The following is a 22,008-nucleotide window of genomic DNA, read 5'->3' as shown; positions in this document are numbered from 1 at the left end:
TGCATGGTAATAACCCCTGAACTCTGGGACTATTTTCCATTTAACAGCCGTAGCCTTCGTTTACGCTATGCGTAAGCATAAACGAAAGCTGTTTAGCCAATAAACATGGGGAAAAAATCCCCCCTCTCTCAGGTGGCTAGAAAGTGGGTGCTCATTTTAAGTTAAATTTACATGGAAAAGTGATCGCCACTTTTTCGAAAAAGTAATTTCTTCATATCATAAAAACTATTTTTTTGCAACGGAAACGGTTTGCAGATTCGTTTTTAGCACACCAAAATCTACAAAAGAAATTTTGTTATTTACGAACGTGAGACGCACAGCTCTTAATGGAAAATTATATCAAAAATCCGGGGGAAAATAGTTTTCAATAAAAACAGCAAATGAATTCGATAGAAAAAAAAATGGATGCTATTTTTTTTTCTTTCTGTGTGTTTCTTGGCTTAAAAGTCTTTTTGTTTGATTTCTTTTGCATGGTATTAACCCCTGAACTCTGGGACTATTTTCCATTTCACAGACGTAGCCTTTGTTTATGCTATGCGTGAGCATAAACGAAAACTGTTAAATATGCATTCGCGTACCAAACTGCCTTGTCAAAAAAACCTTTAAGCCAATAAACACGAAAATAAATGCCCCTTCCTCAGGTGGCCAGAAAGTGGGTGCTCATTTTAAGTTAAATTTAGATGGAAAAGTGATCACCCACTTTTCGGAAAAAAAAAAATTTCTTCAGATCATGAAAACTATTTTGGTACTCCTTGGGCGTTGAGTTCCATGGCGACCCGCAGAATTATTTAATGGTCGTTCCCTTAGTACCCCCCTAGTCAAGGCTAACGCATGCGCACGTAACATTTTTTATTTATTTACTTACGTGGTGGAGTTTCTATACTGATAGGTTTTTTGAAATTTTTTCACTGGATTATTATTGATTGAACACTAACCAGATTATGAAAAAAAATTGAAAAAAAAAAAAAAAAATCATTTCAACATTTGAAAGGGGGTACTCACTTTTTAGTTACCACGTTGTGGTAAATCGGTCACTTTTTATTTATTTATTTTTTTCTAAATACGGAAGTGTCTTCGGGAGATATAAAATGGTCGCATGTTGACGAAGCAATGTATCGGGAGGCGTACGGGATTAAAAATTATTGGTAAATTTTTAGATTAGGTCCACCTCCTCAATTTTCTTTTAAATGACGACTTGAAATGGTTTTCGACTATGCTGAATACGAAAATCGCATCGAAATTTTGCAGAAATAAGTAGTTATCAAGATATAAAAAGTTGTATTATGCATTGTAATCTTTGGCGGCCATCTTTTTTACGTGTGTGTATTTGTTTATGGCGCGTGTGCACGTAAAAAGATGGCCGCCGAAGAATACAATGCATAATACAACTATTTATTTCCGCAAAATTTCAATGCAATTTGCGTGTTCAGCATACTCTGAAACCTATAAATGTCGTCATTGAAAGGAAAATTGTGGAGGTGGACCTAATCTAAAAAAATACCAAATTATTAAACATTTCTCCAGCAAGTGAAATTTATAATACTTTAAAAAAATTAAAAAGAAACAAAACAAAAGTTTTGAAAAAAAACTCACCTTTCACAAAAACAATTTTAAAAAAAAACCCACAAACTGACTAAATAAGTAAAAAAAAAAAAAAAATAATTAAAAATCTCGAAACTTTATTTTCATGAAAACAATAAAAAAAGTCCTGTTCTCTCTATTTTTTTTTCTTTGAGAAACAAATATATTTCTGACTTACAAATGCGGTAGAGACTCATTATTTTTACTTTCTATGGTTTTGATATACCGCGTTTTTATTGCTTACAAAATGGGTGACTGATTTATCAGAACGTTGTAACTAAAAAGTGAGCACCACTTTCAAATGTCGAAATAATGATTTCTTTTTTACATTTTTTTTTTTTAATAATCTGTTTAATTAGTGTCCAATAATCCAGTGAAAAAAAATTCCAAAAACCTATAAGTATAGAAATTAAGCATGGGCGTAATGGTTGTACAACGTCGCCTTTCGCACTTTTACAAACATTTTTTTAAAAAAGTAACTAAACCATTTATTGATAATTTGTCACGTGTACAAACATTTATTTATTTACGAAGGCTTAACTCCTTTCATGAATAAGAAAAGTTTTACTCTTTAAGAATAATAAAAGGAAAAAGTTACTGAACATTTATAAAAGGACTTCTTTTCATGAAGGCCAGAGGAATAGTTGGCCGAAAATTCGTGAAACAACAACTAATAAAGATGAGAATAATAGTCCGCAATAAATAAAAATGGTGCTAATGCAGAGAGCGATGCACGCTATTTTTTAAATCATATTTCCACGTTTAAATAACGTTTTACGATATATTTTTTATTTTATTTATTCAATTGTAAGGTTAAAGTACAGAATAGGTACAAAACATCCTTACCTCCCCATGTTAAGAATGACTTTTTAAATAATAACATTATTTCAGCACGGATCACTCTCTGCATGAGTAATCTTATATAGAAAAACAAAAAAAAAAACTCAAAAGCAAGCAACAAACTTTTTTTTTCTTTTTTGCCTTATATAATGAAGAAAAGATGTGTAAATTAAAAAATTTGGAAGATAAACAAATGAAATATGTTTTTTTTTGTTTTTTTTTATACTTATCGAGTTAACAGAAAATAAAACCTTTCGTCAATTCGTGGCTGTGAAATGAATCGAACCGGAAGTTCAGTTTTATCAACAGAACAGATTCGCAGAAACGATTAAATAAATATATTTATTTTATTTAATATTCTAATTTTAATTAGGTAAATTTATTTTAATAACATAAAAACATACCTCGACTCTAAAAATGGGTTGTCTGAAAATTTCAAATAAATTGGTAACGTATAAACATGGTTTTATTTGTTTAGAACGAACCAACTTTACATTTTTATATATATATATATATATATATATATATACACACACACACACACACACACACATATATATATATATACATACACACACAAACAATGGAGGATTATCTTAAAGACTAATCACTAGGGCTATGACAAGAGCATATTCTTTTCATTGTTTTTACTCTCAAGTATATATCCGACACAGGCATAATTAATCAACTAAGGATCACATCACTCTACATAAAAACATATAAAATATCAATGGATATGCTGCTGTCATAGCCCTACTAATCACGTATAAACCTAAGATAAGTCACTCCCTTTGTTTAGAAATGGAGGGTCATTTTAAATGAATATAGTCTCGGAGATGATTAAATGATCTAGCATGACTAAAATTTGTTACGCATGTCAGATTTTTCATCTTTTTTCTACAGAACATGCCAGGTGGGAGCAGTTCAACAGGTATCAATATTGGAGCTCCTATGCAAGGTCCTGTATTGAATACATTAGTTCAAAATCCTCAACCAGGTAAGTGATTTTTTTTTTTTTTTTTTTTTTTTAGGTAATTGCCATCACCCCAACCTGTCCATCTATTATATCTTTACATACAGAAAAAAATCACTTATATATGATGGACTCTCCCGTCGATTTTGACGCATGAGCTTCCGCTACAACAACTAAGTTGCTCAGAATTCCACACAAATGATTTGTTTATAGTGGTGAAGGCTTTGTGTAGAACCATCCGTATCTTTTTGGTATTACTGCTAACCTTTGTCAATGCAGATGACTGCCACAGGACAAAGTATACAATACAATATATATATATATATATATATATATATATATAGTTTTTACATCAGATTTTCCTTTTCCTAGATGCATGTCTTAACGAAGACATGGGGTGCATCTCTCCCAGTGAATTAATGTGCCCCTAGATACCAACCTGGAAATTTCTATGACTCGGCGTAGTACATACAGCGCCTAGCCATCCCAAATGGTCACCTATCTGGTATTGGTCAGGTTCAATGTTGCTTAACTTCGGTGATCTGGCAAGAACCAGTGAGTCAATGTGATTGTGCCGTATATATATCTTATATATAATGGAAAGAGGAATCTACAGTAATATTGAGTTGCTGATAGATGACCTATACCCAATTGCTGAAGCTAAAGCCTCTAATTGCGACTTTTTCAATGGTTTGGCATGCAGCTTGTCCCCTAAAGAGAGAATTAATTTGTGATTTAATCTTTCCTATCTTTCTGTTTGTATGTTACAAGCATGACAGTAGACAGTTGACCTTGTCAATAGCCATCAAGGACTTGGTTGAGCCTTCAGATCTGGGGGTGGTTGGCCTTTGGCAGTGGAATCATGATTGGTTAGTCATTTCATACATCCTTATTCGGGACTGCCGTAGTTCAGGATGCAGTGCAGGTGTCAGGGAGAACCTTGGTGAAAAGCGTTTCAACAACCTTGATTTTTTTACTGTCTTCAAAGCATCCGTTTTGAGGAAACGCATGTAGATAAACAGTTTTACTAGGTTTATTGTATCATTTCTGCAGAATTGAATGAAAATCTACGAAATAAATGAGTAAGAAATGGTTGAATAATGTTCTTCCTGTTGAAATTGGAGGCCGAGGTTGTGTTAAGTCAGCCTCTGCATTCTTGACTAATTTTGGACTTTATTCATAATAAAGAAGATTCAAGATTCTGCATCAAATGTGGCAATCCCTCATGGTGATGATAATCCAACAAAGTTTGATAACATCGAGATATATGACCAGGATGATTTTTTTTTTTTTTTTTTTTATCTACAAAGGAGTCCCCCACTTATCAAGGCCTGGAAATCGCTTGAAAATAAGGGTTAATGAGTTTGCAGTAGTGATTAGGACAACATCATAGTAATCGTTAGTGGAAATTTGGTAAATTGGATGGGTCATCAATAACTTGTTTGTTGGACTTGAAGACAACCATATTGTAGTCAGCTGGAAATAAGGGATCATAGATTGGAGCTCAAATGATTTAGATTAGTGGTAATAATAGTTTAGCACTGGTACTGTACCTGATCTTGGCATCATCTAATGAAGGTGTTGTTGAATATAGTGATGCTGTACAAAACTCTGAGATGGCAAAAGAAAAATAACCAAAATCAAATTAATAATTTACTGAGTCGTGAAATAGAATAGATTTTATTCGAATAATCTATGTAATAGCCAGCCTAGGTGCCCGGGTGTTTGGAGGTGGGTTGAACAAAAAAAAAAAAAAAAAAAAAAAGTGATAGGCAGGCAGGTTTGAACTCTTACCACGAAGAAGGAAAATTATTTGGAGAAAAAAAATGTGACGTCTTTGCCATTGCGTTCATCGCCAAATTGGAAGTGGCGAAGGTTTAAATTAAGGCTACTCAATCGAAAAGAGGGGATGACTTTCGAAAATACTGCAACCCCTCCTTGTCGAAAAGTGCCCAGTTAAGGGTGAAGGAATTAATGTTTTTAGCCAATTTTTGATATTTGTCGTCCGAAGAGTATAGCTTCAAAACAATACCGATCTCATGAAAATTTGTCGCCTCTGTCAAAACTTTTAGGCAGACATACAAACATACATACATTTAAACAGACAGGTGAGATTTATATAATAGATGTTGTAGAATTAAATGACAAGAGAGTCATTGTAACATTTAATTACAACTTTGATTCTTTGTTAGTATAACTTGTATTAAGAGTTATTATTGGGAAGAGCTCCTATGTAGAGACGTTGATTAAAGATTATACAGACCTGTTGAAAAAAAGGTCATGAATGCATATTGAAGTTAGTAGAAGCGTAAGTCCATGTATGAACGGAGACAAAAGATTTGAGAATTTTGTGGGAGAAAGAGAGTTCATGAGTATACCGCATTGTAATCCATGCGTGGAGATAGCTATAATGGTTTGTTTATCTTTTCACCGACCCAGTGTCCAAAGGCCCAGGTGAAGTTGTGCCTAATTTGTAAACATCATTTTGTATTTGAATTATTATAGAAATTAGTAAGCCCAATAGGAATGTGTTTTCTGTTTTGTTTTTTCTCCAAAAATAAATTATTTATTTATCTTAAACAATAAACAAGCTTTATTTTTAGAAAAGGCTTTCATTAGACCAACTCCCATGAGTGATGGTCATTGATTGGACAAGCCAGTAAGGACTTGTACTGCAACAACCAATCAGCAATGATGTTATAAACCAAACCTTCAAATTCTTAAGCCGCGAGTATATGCTGCTGCAATATTCTTGTTTCTATGTTAGTATGACTGTTATGAACGGTTTAATCTCAATTTGAGATCATAGACTTGCAAGCTGCAAAGAAAGATGAAGCAATTTGATATTTATCTGATGTTGTTAATTCTTACGATTTTTAAAAAAAATAGCTTCTAAAATAAATCCTTCCAAATTTTGAATTTGCAGAATAGATGAGCCATGACCCAACATTTAAACATTAATATATACATTTAGTGTCATTAACTAATTGCTCAGTTAAATACAAAGATATTTTAGAAGTATTGTTTTGACAATAGAACGAGGTACAAAACAGTTTAAATGTTAAACATATAATTTGGTTTATTTTTTATCTCTCCATGTTAGAATATTATTTCCATAATTTTTATCACATTTTCATATATATATATATATATATATATATATGATTTAATGGATATGAATACATCCAGCTTTTTCTACACAAGAATATGATTGGCATAAATACAGATGGGTAGAGCAGCCTGGGAAAAACATTGAAAGATACATCAAAAGCCTAATGTTTAAGCATATTACCAGCTACAACTATGAACACCTGTTCTTTAAGGCGAATGGTCCGCCCCCCCCCTCATCAAACTTTCACAAGAAACACTCGTCTAGCTGAAAACACTATCAATAATTCCTCCTACTTTTTATCTGTGCCTAAACATGGATTCCATGAACAAAGTTTCTTTCTTAGAACTGCACGCCTGTAGAATTGTCTTCCATTTTCCTGCCTTCCAGCTGACTAGAATATGGTTGTCTTCAAGTCCAACGAAACAAGTTCTTGATGAGACGTTCCACTTAAGTTAACAAATTTACTGAATTTCCATTACTGACAATTACTATATTGTCCAATTGACTACTGTACACTCTTTAACCCTTATCCTCGAGTAGTCTCTGGGCCTTAAGTCGTGATGCCTATGAAAAAAAACAAAAAAAAAAAACAACCCACTCAACTACTTCAAACAAATATATCCCTTTCTGGAACATATCAGAACCATTATCTCATAACTAAAAGCAAATGTCTTATTTTTCTCACTCATGACATAGTCACGGGTATTTTTGCTAAAGTCTCTGGAGCTTATATTATCTCCCCCTCCTTCTTCCCACAACGTAATTTTCATGTGTTTACTCGTATTCTGTGTTTGGCGATTTGTATTTGACTTGACCGATTTTGTATTTAGCGAATATATTTGCAGGCATGCCTGGTCAACCTCCTACAGGGCCTACCCTACCTCAACGAATGATCACCCCAAATGTGATGAGTGGAGATCGTCCTCAGGCTCCGATGTTGGATAATCTTGTTGGGCGTGGTGCTCCTATGGCGCCATTAGGTGAGTCATTTCTTCTTAAACAAATTAACTTTGTTCAACCCATAATTTTATGTTTGCAGTCAAAATAGAATTTATTTTCTGAAAAAAAAAAATTGGGTCCTTGTACAGAATTTCCCCATATAAAAAAGAAAGAAAAATGTCTGATGTACGTACCTATGACAAAACCAAAAATATCATATTCCAAAATTCATATGAATTCATCAGGTAGTTTTATGTTTATAATGAAGAAAATCATTTTAAGCGATTAATGGGAATTTGTAGGCATTACAACATAAATCTTGCAAGTTTGAATTATTGTTGAGTTATCTACCTTTGTTTTTAAAATGACAGGTCAGAGAATCTCTCTTCGGTTCCTCATAAAATTTTATTTTCTTTTTTTTAAAAAAAATAAAACTATTTGATCAATTCACGTGATTTTTGGAATATAGTTTTTTTTGTTTTGTGGGTCCATGGTTGAGACTACAGAAGAAAAATCTGAAATACAGATTAGGTTTAAGAAAGATATATTAATCAAAAAGTTACGAAGTGATGTCAGTTATAGGTAGCCATACACGTTGCGTGCTACTAGTACTCCTGCTGATTTTACAGTATTACGATACTACTCTCTCACATATTAATATATAGTACTGGAAGAGTCTGTGATGCAGGTAAGTTTCGGTCTCCTAACATGTACATTGTACTGATTTTTCTTTATTTTAGTCTTAATTGACAAGAGTAAATATTCACCAGTTTCTGAATATTAGAAAGAAAAACAAAATATAAAACTTATTGTATTTCGTTTAATGGATCAGATATAGGAGGGATATGGGTTGTCTTCTGCTTTTTAATAGAATTTTGTTTTTTGTGTATTTCAGAAAACGTAGATTTCCACTTTTTTAAATGTTTTTTTTTAATAAGAAAAAAAAAAATGATTTCTGCAAAATCATTGGAGCTTTACCATGTTTTTTTTTCTTCATTTGCCTGAATTTTATTTCTTTTTTTCCCCCTCTCTCGTTTTATCTTTCTTTCTCTTTTCCTGTTTTCTTTTTTTTTTTTTTTTTTTCATCATTCTTCCTTTTTCTCTCTCTGTATCATCTTGTCTTGCATCCTTTTTCCTGTCTCTGGAAATTTTAATTTTGTCATACAATCATCCATAAAGTGGTTAGGGAAGGTGGAAGAATTTTGTTTCATCAAAGAATTACTTTTTATATCCCCACCCCACTGAAACACAAACATGCACGCTTTTTTTTTTCTATGAATTTCAAGATTATCAACCAAGAAATCGTAACATTTTCTTTCTTTTTTTTTTTTTTTTTTTTTTTTTTTAGAATGTAATTTTAATGCAATATTTTAATTGTTAATGGCCATATTTTTTTTCTTCATTTCTGAAATTATTAATGAAAAATAAAAGCATAAAATGTATTATGATTTTTGTGCCTTTATGGAAGTTTTTGAGATTTTGAAAAATTATTAAAAAATACAGTTTATATCTTTTCACGATTCATAAATGTCTCCCCCCCTCTCATGCCCTCCTTTCCTCCTTACATCTCTCCTCCTCATCATCCCTTTTTCCTCTTTTCTTCTTTTTTTTTTTTTTTTTTTTTTTTTTTAATACTCATGTTCACCCCCTACAAAGCATATCGCCACTTGGACGTAAGGGACTACTATTTGGGGGCCATGTCTAGGAAAGATTAACAAGATACTTGTTTATATTACATTTTAACTTCTGCATATCAGTACAGGCAGGGGAGCAGGAATTCCAAAGTCTAGCTGTTCGAGGGAAGAAACTATTAGAATAGAAAGCTTTCTGGCATTTAGGGACAACAATAGTGAAGAGGATGAGATCTTATTGCTAAGTGGGGTTGTTGGAGATATGTACGTCGAGGGGGGGGGTACAAGTGAAACGAGATCATCAGAACACAGTCCATTAAAATATTTGTAAAAAAGGCACAGTGATGCAATATTGCGGCGATGGGACAGGGGCTGGAGCTTAGTTGATAAAGTGGGACCTATTTGATTGACAAGTGTTTTTTGAACTTTATCTCTACCCATTCTTCTTCCCACATCTCTTTCTATCCTTATCTGATATTTTACTTTTCTCTTCTCTCTCACTGGTGCTACCACTTCAGGCTGTCTAAAGATATCAGCTTCTTGATTTAAATGCACCAAAACATTAATGTTAAGTTTTTCCTTTCCTGTTACAAAACTCTGCAAAGCCAAGAACAATTTTTTTTCTACAAAACAACCAAACCAATCACCACGAATAAATATTCCAGTTAAAAAGAACTTGAGACAAAAAACTTCTGGTTCTTGTCTAGAATTCACACTATATAAAAAAGTGGAAATAAAGAAAAATCTGTATGATGTACACATCCGTGATGAAACGAAAATATCATATTCCAAAAATCATATAAATTGATCAAGTAGTTTTATTTTTAAATAAGAAAATCAAATTTTATAAGTAACCGAGAAAAGACTGTCTTGCTTGCTATTTTGAAAACAAACTCAAGGAACTAAGGGAGATAAATCAACAATTCAAACTTACTAGATTTATGTTGTAATGCCTACAAATTCCCATTAATCATTAAAAAAATTTTCTTTAAAAATAAATAAAACTACAACAATTTACACGATTTTTGGAATATGATATTTTCGTTTTGTCACAGGTATGTACATCATAAAGGTTTTATTTTTTTTTTTTTTTGTTTTTTAATGTAAGGGAAATTCTGGTCAATAACCAAACTTCCAAAATTATTGGATTTAACATTAAATAATGCAAAAATGGTTGATACACCATAAAACAAAGCCACCAAACCAACAAAATACACCATAAAACAAAACCTCTCCCCCCCAACTCTATTTCTCTTTTCTCCACTTTTTTTCCCCTCTGTCTATTCTACCTTCTCTTCCCCTCTCTCATTTTTAATGATTTGTCATTCATTTCTTTCCACCATCAAAAACTTTAATTTGCAAATGAATATTTGCACAATGACAAACAAACAAGAGTGTTAGTCATATGGAGGTATCATTTTTTGGATTTTATATATTATTATAATAAAATAATGAACCTAAATTTGAGAATCTCTCTCTCTCTCCTCTTGTGGAAATTACTCCAGCCAAGGTATGAATCCACTTGATGTAAGGAGCTAAAAAGGGGGGGATAGCTAATGATATGTGTTCTATAGATAGATTCCAACCCAGAAAACAGCAATTCTTCCCCCTTTATCAGAAACATGTGAAATGCGACAACTAAAGGACAAAATAAGGGAAGCGAAGGTAAACCCGCAAATCCACTCTTCTGACCCTTTTCTCCTTTTCCATCTCATTCTCTCTCCCCCTTTCTTCTTTCTCTCTCTCCATTCATCTCCTACCTCCAATCTTTTTCTTCTCTCCCCTCTTTTTTCTTCCTCTCCTTTTCTCTTCTCTTTCGTCCACATTCTCTTCCTCTCTCTCTCTCTCTCTCAATTGTGATTAATTTTTCTTCTCTCCCTTTTTTCTTCTTTTTTTCTTCTTTTTTCTTCCTCTCTTTTTTCTTTTTTCTTTTTTCTTCTTTTTTCTTCCTCTTTTTCTTCCTCTTTTTTTTCTTTTTTTTCTTCCTCTTTTTTTTCTTTTTTTTCTTCCTCTTTTTTTTCTTTTTTTCTTCTTTTTTTTTCTCTTTTTTTTTCTCTTTTTTCTTCCTCTCTCTTTTTTTTCTTCCTCTCTTTTTTTTCTTCCTCTCTCTTTTTTCTTTTTTTTCTTCCTCTCTCTTTTTTCTTCTCTTTTTTCTTCCTCTCTCTCTTTTTTCTTCTCTTTTTTCTTCCTCTCTCTCTTTTTTCTTCTCTTTTTTCTTCCTCTCTCTCTTTTTTCTTCCTCTCTCTCTTTTTTCTTCCTCTTTTTTCTCTTTCACCCACACTCTCTCTCTCTCTCTCTCTCTCTCTCTCTCTCTCTCTCTCTCTCTCTCATGTGATTCATCTATTATCTAAAACATTAATTAACAAATGAAGTGTGCACGGTAACAAATAAGCAAGGTCATCAGTTTTCAATTTAATAATTCATTATGAAATCACGAATCTGATAAAAATATAATTTTTTTGTTTTATAGATGTTGATCTAAGAATTCGTCCAGAGATGGTCAATCATGGACCCCCTCCACCATTCCCTGACATTCGTCCTCCTATTGGCGCTCCACGGATGGAAATCCGTGATCCTCGTGTAATGGAACCCCGATTACCTTTACTGAGAGACCTACAAGGATTAACGCAAGGTGGACGTGGACCTCAAGTAGGTTTCATAAATGTTTTGTTTCAGAATTTTTTTGACAAGGATCGATAATTTGTATTATTTGGAGTATTCAGACTACTGTTCTCATCTTGGGTGCTATTCTCGCGTTTCCACATGAACATAGAACTGATTATTATTTATCATTGTAAGTCAGTTTTCTGGAGGTTGAAGATTCAATTTTCTATTTGCACAATACTTTTTTGTTTTTACTTAAGAGTCGCCACTTATCAAGGCCTGAAGGCCACTCGAGGATAACAGTTAATAAATGTGAGGTGGTAATGTAGTAATCGCTAATGGTTTATATTAGGTAGAATTTGACTATTTATACGGATGGCTCAACAAGAACTTGTTTACATTGGATTTGAAGGCTACCATGTTGTATTCAACTGGGAAGCAGTATTCCATACATGAACAGTTCTGGGAAAGAAGCTTTGTTTATAGAATCTGCATTTAGATTTAAGGCACAGATTGAGTGGGAGAAATCATATATAATAGTTGTAGCATCAAGTGTTTTTTTGGTGAAAGTTTGGCAAGAGGGGACCATAGATTGGAGTTCAGTCGAGCACTTACCATAAAAATAACAATGGAGCAAAAACAGGCTTGCAACGTCTCTTCTGTAGGAAAGAGGTGGCAAGGAAGAGAAAACGGCATCACCAACTAGGTTTTGAACTCCATCAGGATAGGACGTGCCAAGCAGCTCCTGCCCAGATATGGCAACAGTATTCCATTTAAGGACGTACCTGGTTCATACAGATAGTTCTTACTTCAACAGTAAGATACCTACTGGAGCAGTAGAATGATCCAACCATTTTTCCAGCGACATTGGCAACAGATCTTATGTATGTGTTCCATTGCAGATCAGGAGTGAAGGTCAGTCCCAGAAGCACTAAGAATATAATTCAGAATTACTGAAGGTTTCTACTTGGTTATGGCTTACATAACAAGAGCAGTGTACTTCTGTGAATTGAATAAAGGATTCCGTTCAACAGATTCCAGAGTTCAGTGTGTCTGAAGAAGGTTTATGGTTACACTTGCCAAAACGTTGTGGGAATAATATTCAAAATCAGAACAGCAGTCCAAATAATGCAAATAAATGCTTTAACGTTAAATTTTAGCATTAGTGAAAGCATTTTACCTTTTTAAAACCATGGAGACTATTCAGCAGACATTAACCTTTTTCCTATCATTATTCCTTAAATGGAATATGATTTTTGAAGTAGCGTAGAATTCATAATTTTATTTCAAATTTGATTTTTATTGCATAATTGCACTAAACTTGATTTTTATAGTTCATGCATATTGCTTTCATATAAATTGCAGAAATTATGTATGTAGTCTTGTAGACAATGTATGACGAGCCAAACGCGATCACGTCCAATGCACAAATGACACTGCGCCTGTGTGATGGTACAGGAAATCCGGTTTGTACTCATTTGCATTAGTTTGCACCCCCGTGGATATAAAAGACATCGGATTTTTTTTGTGCAAGCAGTATTTTTCATTTGCTTCGGTCCGTGAGAGATTTCGTGTTGTTCATTTCAGAAAGAGGGTGAAGAAGTGAAATACTCAGAACCACGAATCGAGGTCAGGAAGAAAGGGACAGTAAAGAAGAAAGGACTGAAAATAGAACATTCTACTTCAAGTCTATAAGTTATTTAAAAAAAAATTGTATGCAGTCTATAAGCTATTAAAAAGAATTAAATCGAAAAGTAAATTTTATGGTCGGCAGGATAAAGGTTAAGAAAGATGGTGGACATTGTAAAAATAACATTCCAGACGAGAACAGTAGTCTAAAGAATCCAAATACAAAGGTTCATTATTCTTATTGCCATGCTCACATGCACACATACACATTGCCATATCTGGAGTCAAAGATGTTTAGTATTCGTACTAATAAGATATACTTTTTTCCTACCATTGTTGAATAGATATACCTTTTTCCTACCATTGTTTCTCAAATGGAACATAATTTTTGAAGTAGAATTCATAATTTTATTCCAAATTCGGTTTTTATCACATACTTGCACTAAACTAACTTGATTCTAATAGTTCATGTACATTTCTTTCACATAAACTATAAAAATTATTTATGTAGTCTACAAGTTATGATCAACTTATAAAAAAAAAAAAAGGGAAGAACTGAAGCACTTAAAAATATATCACAGAAACATGCAAAACAATTAGTAAAGGCCAATAAAACCAGTAATAATATAATAAATAAAGAACACCCCAGGAAACAAACTCGATGCACGCAAAATAGTTTCCAAATATTAGAAATGATGAAAGCTGATAACAATTGAGAAAATATACAAAAAAACAAAAATCGAAAAAGATAACATAATGAACATCAACTCAAATCAATTTCCCAAGCTAAACCAAGATTTACTTCCAGACAAAGTAAAGAAAAATCTCAACAAGACCCTCAACCAGACACACAGACTCCAACAGAAAAAAAAAACAAAAAAAACTCCTTTACTTCCAAAGAGAAAAAAAAATCGAATCCTGCAAACAACCATGGAAGAAAAAATAATCCAATAGAACAATCACGTTTTGAAAACAAATATGAACTACTTTTGTTACTAACACAAAAACACCCCACAATAGTTTGCCTTCAAACAACCTTAAACAAGACAACATCAATATTAAGAACTACCAAATATTTAATTACACTCATAACTCTGGAGGGTAACAATTCTAGTCAGAAATGATATACCCCCACAGCAAAATAAACATAACAACCAACATCCAAGCAATTGCCATTAATGCCACTCTGCATAAAACAATGATGGCATGTTTTCTGCATATGCCACCAACATAATTACATAAGAAAATTAAATTATTCAGTTTATTCTATGATTTTTATATGAATATTAGCATTTCAGCATGGCGTTGCCCGGGTGTTTGGATGTGTATGTTAAGCAAAAAAAAAAAAAAAAGCGGTAGTAGGAATGCAGGCTCGAACCCGTACCGCAAAGGAGGAAAAGAACGGGGTAAAACCTAACATTTATGCTGTTACGACCACCGCCAAACCGGAAGCGACATTTTTTAAAATTAAGTCTAGACAATCTAAAGGAGAGGATAACTTTAAAAAATAATGGCGAAGAAAGTGGACCCCGCTCCCCTGTAGAAAAGTGCCTAGTTGAAAGGGAAGATATTAATGTTTTTAGCCAAATTTTCGATATTTGTCGCATGAAAGGTCGAACTTTAAAACGATACTGACCTTGGTAAAATCCGCTGCCTCTATTGAAAGTGTAAGGCAGACATGCAAACAAACAGACATACATGCATACATACATTTATATATTGGTAACTAAAAATTTTCAACCCAAACTGATGAAAAAGCTTGCCCTATCTCTGAATACCCTTTATGTAAAATTTCAAATATTTAGACCAGAAATTGTCTGAGTAATTTGGAAGAGACCGCAGAGGTCAATTTTTTTTTTTAACTTTGACCTCTATTATGACCCCTTAAAATTTGTTTTGGGCTCAAATCAAGTTATTAAGTTAGATTCATGTCCAAGGAACCTATATCTAAAATTTCAAGTGCATAGACCCAAAATTGTCGGAAGAGTTTGGTAGAGTTCTCAAAGGTCAAATCGTTGAACTTTGACTCCTTAATTGCCAAATTTCTGGCCCAAAACCTATCACATCGATTTTCCCAAATCTCAGTACCCTGTATATCAAATTTCGAGTCTGTAGACTAAAAATTGACAGAGTTATTGCGTAGGGAAATATACAGAAACACAGACACGTTCACTTTTATAGATATATAGATTTTAATAATATATCTAGATGAATACTGAATGTGAACAGTGGTGAAGCATGATTTATTTTCTGCCATTTCTGACGAAGGATGTACTCTTCTCAAAAAGATATATACGAGTCAATTTCTGATAATTTTTTTTCTTTCGAATTAATACTTTTCATCTTTGTGTTCCATTTACAGGTTTTTCAGATTCCGGGCTTGGCTGCCGCCGCCGCAGCAGCTGTCAACAGTGGGGCCAACCCTCTTGCTGGTGGTATGAATCCTATGGCACCTGGGGTATCACCCCAGGATCAAGAGAAGGTAACGATTGCTCTCCTACCCATCTCTGAAAGTGGCTCTCTCCATCATCAGCATCTTCAGTTTAATGTCCATTTCACATGTCGTCACGATTTGTAACAATTGGTTTCCAAATTGATTGACCTCTAGCCAGATCTTTATCTCTCTTCCTCTTAAATTCATCTTTTTATCATCTCCATGTTACTTCGACTTTCCCTGGAATTCTACATCAACTGTTGAACATCTACTAAACCCAAGCATTCTCATCTATTCTTTCAAAGTGACTAAACCAACAAAGTCTCCCGTTCTGCACACGTCTCCATGTACTGTTCAGATTTAATCTTCCTATGACAACATCAAGTCTAAGTCAGTCTTTTAAGATTCACATTATACATCAATCATTATTCTCATTATTTCTGTCCATGCAACAAATATCTTCAACCCTCACTGGCCAGATTCCACTTCTACATTAAATTAACATATCTATATACTAATGATTTAATGTTCGTAGTATATTATTGCTAGGGCTATGACAACAGCATATTCTTTTCCTTGTTTTGATTCTCAGGTATATATATCCATTGATATTTTATATGTTTTTTTATGTAGAGTGATGTGGTTCTCGTTTGATTTTATCTGTGTCAGATACATTCTAGAGAGTCAAAACAATGAAAAAGAATATGCTGTTGTCATGGCCCTAGTTATTACCTTCCACCCTCTTTTTTAATAAATATGATTTCCTGGTCAAATAATTTATGATCTGGAAGCTGTGAAATACGTGCGTTAAAGGTACTATATTAATTTATAGGTTACTAGCATGGGTGCCTGGCGTTGCCCGGGTGTTTGGAGGTGTATGCTGAGCAAAAAAAAAAGGTCAATTTTATTAACTTTGACCCCTATTATGACACCTTAAAATTTATTGTTTTGGGCTCAAATCAAGTTATTAAGTTAGATCCATGTCCAAGGAACCTATATCTAAAATTTCAATTGTTTAGACCCAAAATTGTCGGAGGAGTTTGGTAGAGTTCTCAATGGTCAAATCGTTGAACTTTGACCCCTTAATCGCCAAATTTCTGGCCGAAAACCAATCACATTGATTTTCCCAAATCTCAGTACCCTGTATATCAAATTTCGAGTCTGTAGACTAAAAATTGACAGAGTTATTGCATAGGGAAATGTACACAGATACACACACAGACACGTTCACTTTTATAGATATATAGATTAATTCTTATTTCAAAAATTGTTATTCATTTCATGATTCACAAATTGCTCCAAGTCAATCTCATTCAGTAAATATCGGAGGAAAAGAATTTCAAAAAATTACCCGAGTAATACAAACAATTGGGTTCTTTGTATTGTTTCGATTGTTCGGACAATTATTCTCATCTTGAGTGTTGTTGGCACAACGTTTCGGTTGATGAATCCTACAACCGTTGTCAGGTGTAAACTTTGTGTGTGTGTTTTTTTTTTTTTTTTTTTTTTTTTTTTTTTTTTTTTTTTTTTTTTACAATTAAGGAAAAGGGAGTTAGCTTTGTATTGCAAAAAATCAGGCCTTGGGGTTGAGGGTATGTCCGTAAATATAATATATGAACGGCTATATGTTTGTCTGTGTCTCCATATTTTCAAACTCTATCTCCTTCAAAACAAAAAGTCGCAGACTGGTGCTAGAAACCTCAAATGATTGGAATTTTTTTACGGGCCATTCTTTTATGGGTCTTTAGCTGATTAAATTTGTTTTTAAAACATTTTGTACATTCATTTTGGATTATTTTAAATTCTTAATTGGTTTATATGCATGTCATGTTGAGACAATGGTAACATCAACTTTGAATGCTATAGTTTTGGTTTCAATTCTAGTTGATGGTATCTAAATATTTTTTTTTTTTACTTTTGAAATCACAATTCTCTCTCTCTCTCTCTCTCTCTCTCTATATATATATATATATATATATATATATATATATATATATATAATCACATATGAAATGTGGATAAATTAAAATATCATCTTTGTGTATTTTACACCTGGGCAAAGCCTCCCTCCACCCCCCCCTCCCTCTAGTTATAAAAATAAGCCAATTTTCAAGGGTCACTGGGGTACTTTTTAAAACTTTCCTATGATTCAATTTTTATTTAATTCGGTTCTTACTTAGAATCACGCCTAATTAAAAAAACAAAAATACAGAAAAAAATCTTTATCATGTACGTACAAAGGTTTTATATTCCAAAAACCACATAAATTGATCAAGTATTTTTCTTAACTGAGAAAATATGAATTAAGAAAATCAAATTTTACGATTTTGGTGATTAATATATTAATACTGTTGTACCGTTTTAACATACGTATGTCACGGTTTCCAGATTATAAATTATTTCATCGGGAGATCTTATTTATTAAAAAGAAGAATAAAAGGTGATAACCTACTACAAACATTAAATTAGTATATAGATATTAAGTAACATAGATATTAAGTAACGTAGATATTAAGTAACGTAGATATTAAGTAACGTAGATATTAAGTAACGTAGATATTAAGTAACGTAGATATTAAGTAACGTAGATATACTAATTTAATGTTTGTAGTATGTTATCAGCTTCTATCCTCCTTTTTAATAAATAGGATCTCCCGATCACGAAAGACGCAATGTAAAAAAAAATAAAATTTGAAATTAAAAAATGAAAGTTAACTACGTTGTTTTTGAGCCTACATTAACCAGATTATCTAAAATACTTTCACAATTTGAACAAAAGGGTTACAATAATATTGCGGAGTCTCCATTCACACTGGACGTCCACTCAATGCCGAGCAGCAATATGAAAAATGCTGCTGTTGAATTTCCACAGGTCCTGCTGGTAGAATAATGCAATAGCATGGTCTGTAAATCTTTGTAGTCAAATTGAGTTGTCAGCGTTTGAATTTTAACACCTAAAAACCTTGACGTCTCTTGGCTCTATCCTTGCTTAAAGTTTTAATTTTTTTATTTAAAAAAAAAAAATACTTGATCACTTTATATGATTTTTGGAACATGACATCTTCGTTCTGTGACGAGTATGTACACCACAAGGATTTATCTATGTTTTCTGTATTTTTTAAATGAAGTGTAATGCTAAATAAGCACTAACAATTGCACTTACACGAACAGGTAGAATCTCAAAAAGACCTCGTTTGGTGTGTCTGAAATTGCGAGTGAACGTTTCGCATCTTCAGCAAAAACCAAAATGATAAAGAAATTAGAATCGGAATCAGAAAAATTGGCACTTTGGGGGGGGGGGGGGGGCGGAATCTGAAAAATTTGTATTTATTTTGTGATGCCAAAAACGATTCCTTTAATTGTTGTTTTTTTTCATCTGATTTTGTCTAAAACAAATTCTTCCATTGCTGTTAGTAATAATTAAAAAAATAAATATTTATTGACTTGAAACTAATAGTAAAATTCAATTCTATAGATCCCTGCACAGTTTACATGTTTTTATGTTAATCAAGGAAAAATAAAAACTCTATAGTTAAATATTTAGAGATTCATAAGAATCAGAATCAGGAATTTAGTATGGAATCGGTAATTGTATCTGGAATCGTCCCATCACTAAAAGAAATTGAAAACAAAAAATAAATTTTTTGCGAACTGTTATCATCTTCACAGTTGTTGTTTCAATCAACTCATCCGCTGGCCTTCTTCAGGTGATTAACCGCAACAGGATAGGAATGCCGAGTCTTGTAACTGCCTTCCATAGTTGTTGTCTCACCACGTTTTGGCCAACTAATCCTCTGGCCTGCTCAAAGTAGGTACAATTCTAAGTAAGCATTGTCAATCCTATCCAAAACAGGCCAGTGGATTAGTTGGCCAAAACGTGGTGAGACAACAACAACAACTATGGAAGGCAGTAATTATTAGAGATACAGTTAAGACTTGGCATTCCTATCCTGTCATGGTTAATCACCTGAAGAAGGCCAGAGGATGAGTTGATTGAAACGTGGTGAAACAACAACCGTGAAGATGAAGTCTGAAAAAAAAAAAAAGAATAAAAACACAGATTACTCATTTCAAAGAATTCCAATAAAAATCATATATAAAAAAATATACATAAAAAAAGTAATATATAAAATTTTTTTTAAAAAAACAATAATATATAAAACAATAATATATAAAAAATAATATAAAAAAATACATGAAAAATTATATAAAAAAAATAATATATAAAAAATACATGAAAAATTATTTAAAAAACAATAATATATAAAAAAATATTATATAAAAAATACATGAAAAATTATTTAAAAAACAATAATATATAAAAAAATATTATATAAAAAATACATGAAAAATTATTTAAAAAACAATAATATATAAAAAAATAATATATAAAAAATACATGAAAATTATTTAAAAAAACAATATATAAAAAAAATATATAAAAAAATACATAAACAATTATTTAAAAAAACAATATATAAAAATAATATAAAAAAAATACATGAAAAATTATTTAAACAATAATATATAAAAAATACATGAAAAATTATTTTTAAAAAAACTATAATATATAAAAAATACATAAAAAATTATTTAAAAAAAATGATATATAAAAGTAATACATGAAAAATTATTTAAAAAAACATTTATATATAAAAAAATAATATATAAAAAAATGCATGAAAAATTATTTAAAAAACGATAATATATGAAAAATACATGAAAAATTATTTTAAAAAAACTATATAAAAAATATATAAAAATAATATATAAAAAAAGTAATACATGAAAAATTATTTAAAAAAAATAATATTTGAAAAAAAAATATGTAAAAAAAAAAAAAAAAAAAATTAAAAAGGATTCACGCCATATGATGATAAATGCAATGTTTTAGTAAATAAAATATTTAAACTGTTGATCAGTATTAGTTTGTGTAAGCTTGGGAAACTAATTATTTAATGTAAAAAAATCTTCTCCACTTTATTACAAGCAGGCAAATCCACTGAAATGAATAATTATGAAAACGTAGATCCAGATTATTTGACATAAAAGATGAAATTAGAAAATGCATTAATGACAGAAAATCTGTGACTTATTCTTTAGCTGTAATTATGAGTGACTTGTTATCAAAATCTGCCCCTAAGAGTGTTCTTTCTTTAGTATTTAGAAATAGGTTTCCAGAAATTTGTGTCTGTTATGAACTGTATTAAAATAATATATAAAAAATAATACATAAAATAAAAATAATATATAAAAAAAAAAAAAACTTATATTTTTTCTTTGTTTTCCTATTTCAGGCTGCTTTGATCATGCAAGTACTTCAGTTAACAGACCAACAAATTGCTATGCTGCCTCCAGAGCAGAGACAAAGTATCCTCATCCTCAAAGACCAAATTGCCAAAAGTGCCCAGCCCTAAGAACTTAACCAATTCTTCCATCTCAATTATCATAGTATTTTTTTTTTCATCTCCACCTACTTTACAGAATGAAAAAAAAAATAAACATATTTTTAAAATTTTGCAGAAGTTTTTGGTTTTTATTTTAATCTATTTTTTTCTCATCTATTTGTTTCGTCTTGAAAAGCGATTATCAAATTGCCTCTTTTCATGCAAGCCATAGTCGGTACTTATGCAGAATATTAACCATGCTGAAATGTTATTTAGAAACCCATTCTTAACATGGGGAGGAGGAGTCGAAACTATTCTATACTTTTACCCAACAATTTAATAAACCAAAACTACCGTAAAAATTTAAATTAACTTGAAAATCCTATCAAAAACAAAATGTAGTCTGTATTCTGCATAAGTATCTTGTGCTGTTATATTTATTTATCGAGTGTGCACGCTCATATCTATGGGTCTCCTCATTGCGTCGGTTGCTTAGAAACCTGGACAGAAGTACTTGTCAAGAATCTGTTCTTGACAATTAGCCCGACAGTTGCGAGGCCAGAAATTGGTCCAGTACCTGTCAGACTGAGGTACGCCATCTGTGTAGTACCTAGGGAGTTCACCCTCCCAGGCCTTGTCACCCAGCTTTCAGAGTAAGTTCATAGCTTACTGTAACCCCATGTGCGGCTCCCTCGTCAGATCACCGACTCCCAACGTCGTGTACCGTGGATTTTTCGTTCATGGCCGGATCGTCATTTTCTCGCTGGGGGCACACGCGTGGTTTCACAAAAGTACAAATATGAACAAAGAAAGGAAAAACACAAACACCAATGTTCACATATAAATTGATTGTTGGACTTGTGTGTGTGTCTTCTCCC

General features: G+C 32.2%; 1 protein-coding gene across 2 annotated transcripts in view; it reads left to right on the top strand.

Moving 5' to 3' along the window:
* The window catches only part of LOC145263087 (cleavage stimulation factor subunit 2-like), a 44,046-nt gene extending 22,785 nt beyond the window's left edge, over positions 1-21,261 (top strand). Inside the window, exons 7-11 of one of the 2 annotated variants that reach the window (XM_080119967.1) lie at positions 3,325-3,418; positions 7,352-7,486; positions 11,547-11,725; positions 15,672-15,791; positions 21,041-21,261. In XM_080119967.1, coding sequence (XP_079976093.1) covers positions 3,325-3,418; positions 7,352-7,486; positions 11,547-11,725; positions 15,672-15,791; positions 21,041-21,160 — 648 coding nt within the window. In that variant the 3' untranslated portion in view covers positions 21,161-21,261. Of the gene's footprint in view, positions 1-3,324; positions 3,419-7,336; positions 7,487-11,546; positions 11,726-15,671; positions 15,792-21,040 lie in introns of both variants that reach the window. The other variant, XM_080119966.1, reaches the window with a different exon arrangement.
* The last annotated feature ends 747 nt before the right edge of the window (positions 21,262-22,008 follow it).

The sequence above is a fragment of the Euprymna scolopes genome, chromosome 38 (assembly GCF_053919585.1).
Source record: "Euprymna scolopes isolate OS-2025 chromosome 38, ASM5391958v1, whole genome shotgun sequence".
Classification (NCBI taxonomy): domain Eukaryota; kingdom Metazoa; phylum Mollusca; class Cephalopoda; order Sepiida; family Sepiolidae; genus Euprymna; species Euprymna scolopes.
Note: the sequence above shows the minus strand (reverse complement) of the source record. Positions and strands in the feature narration are given on the sequence as shown.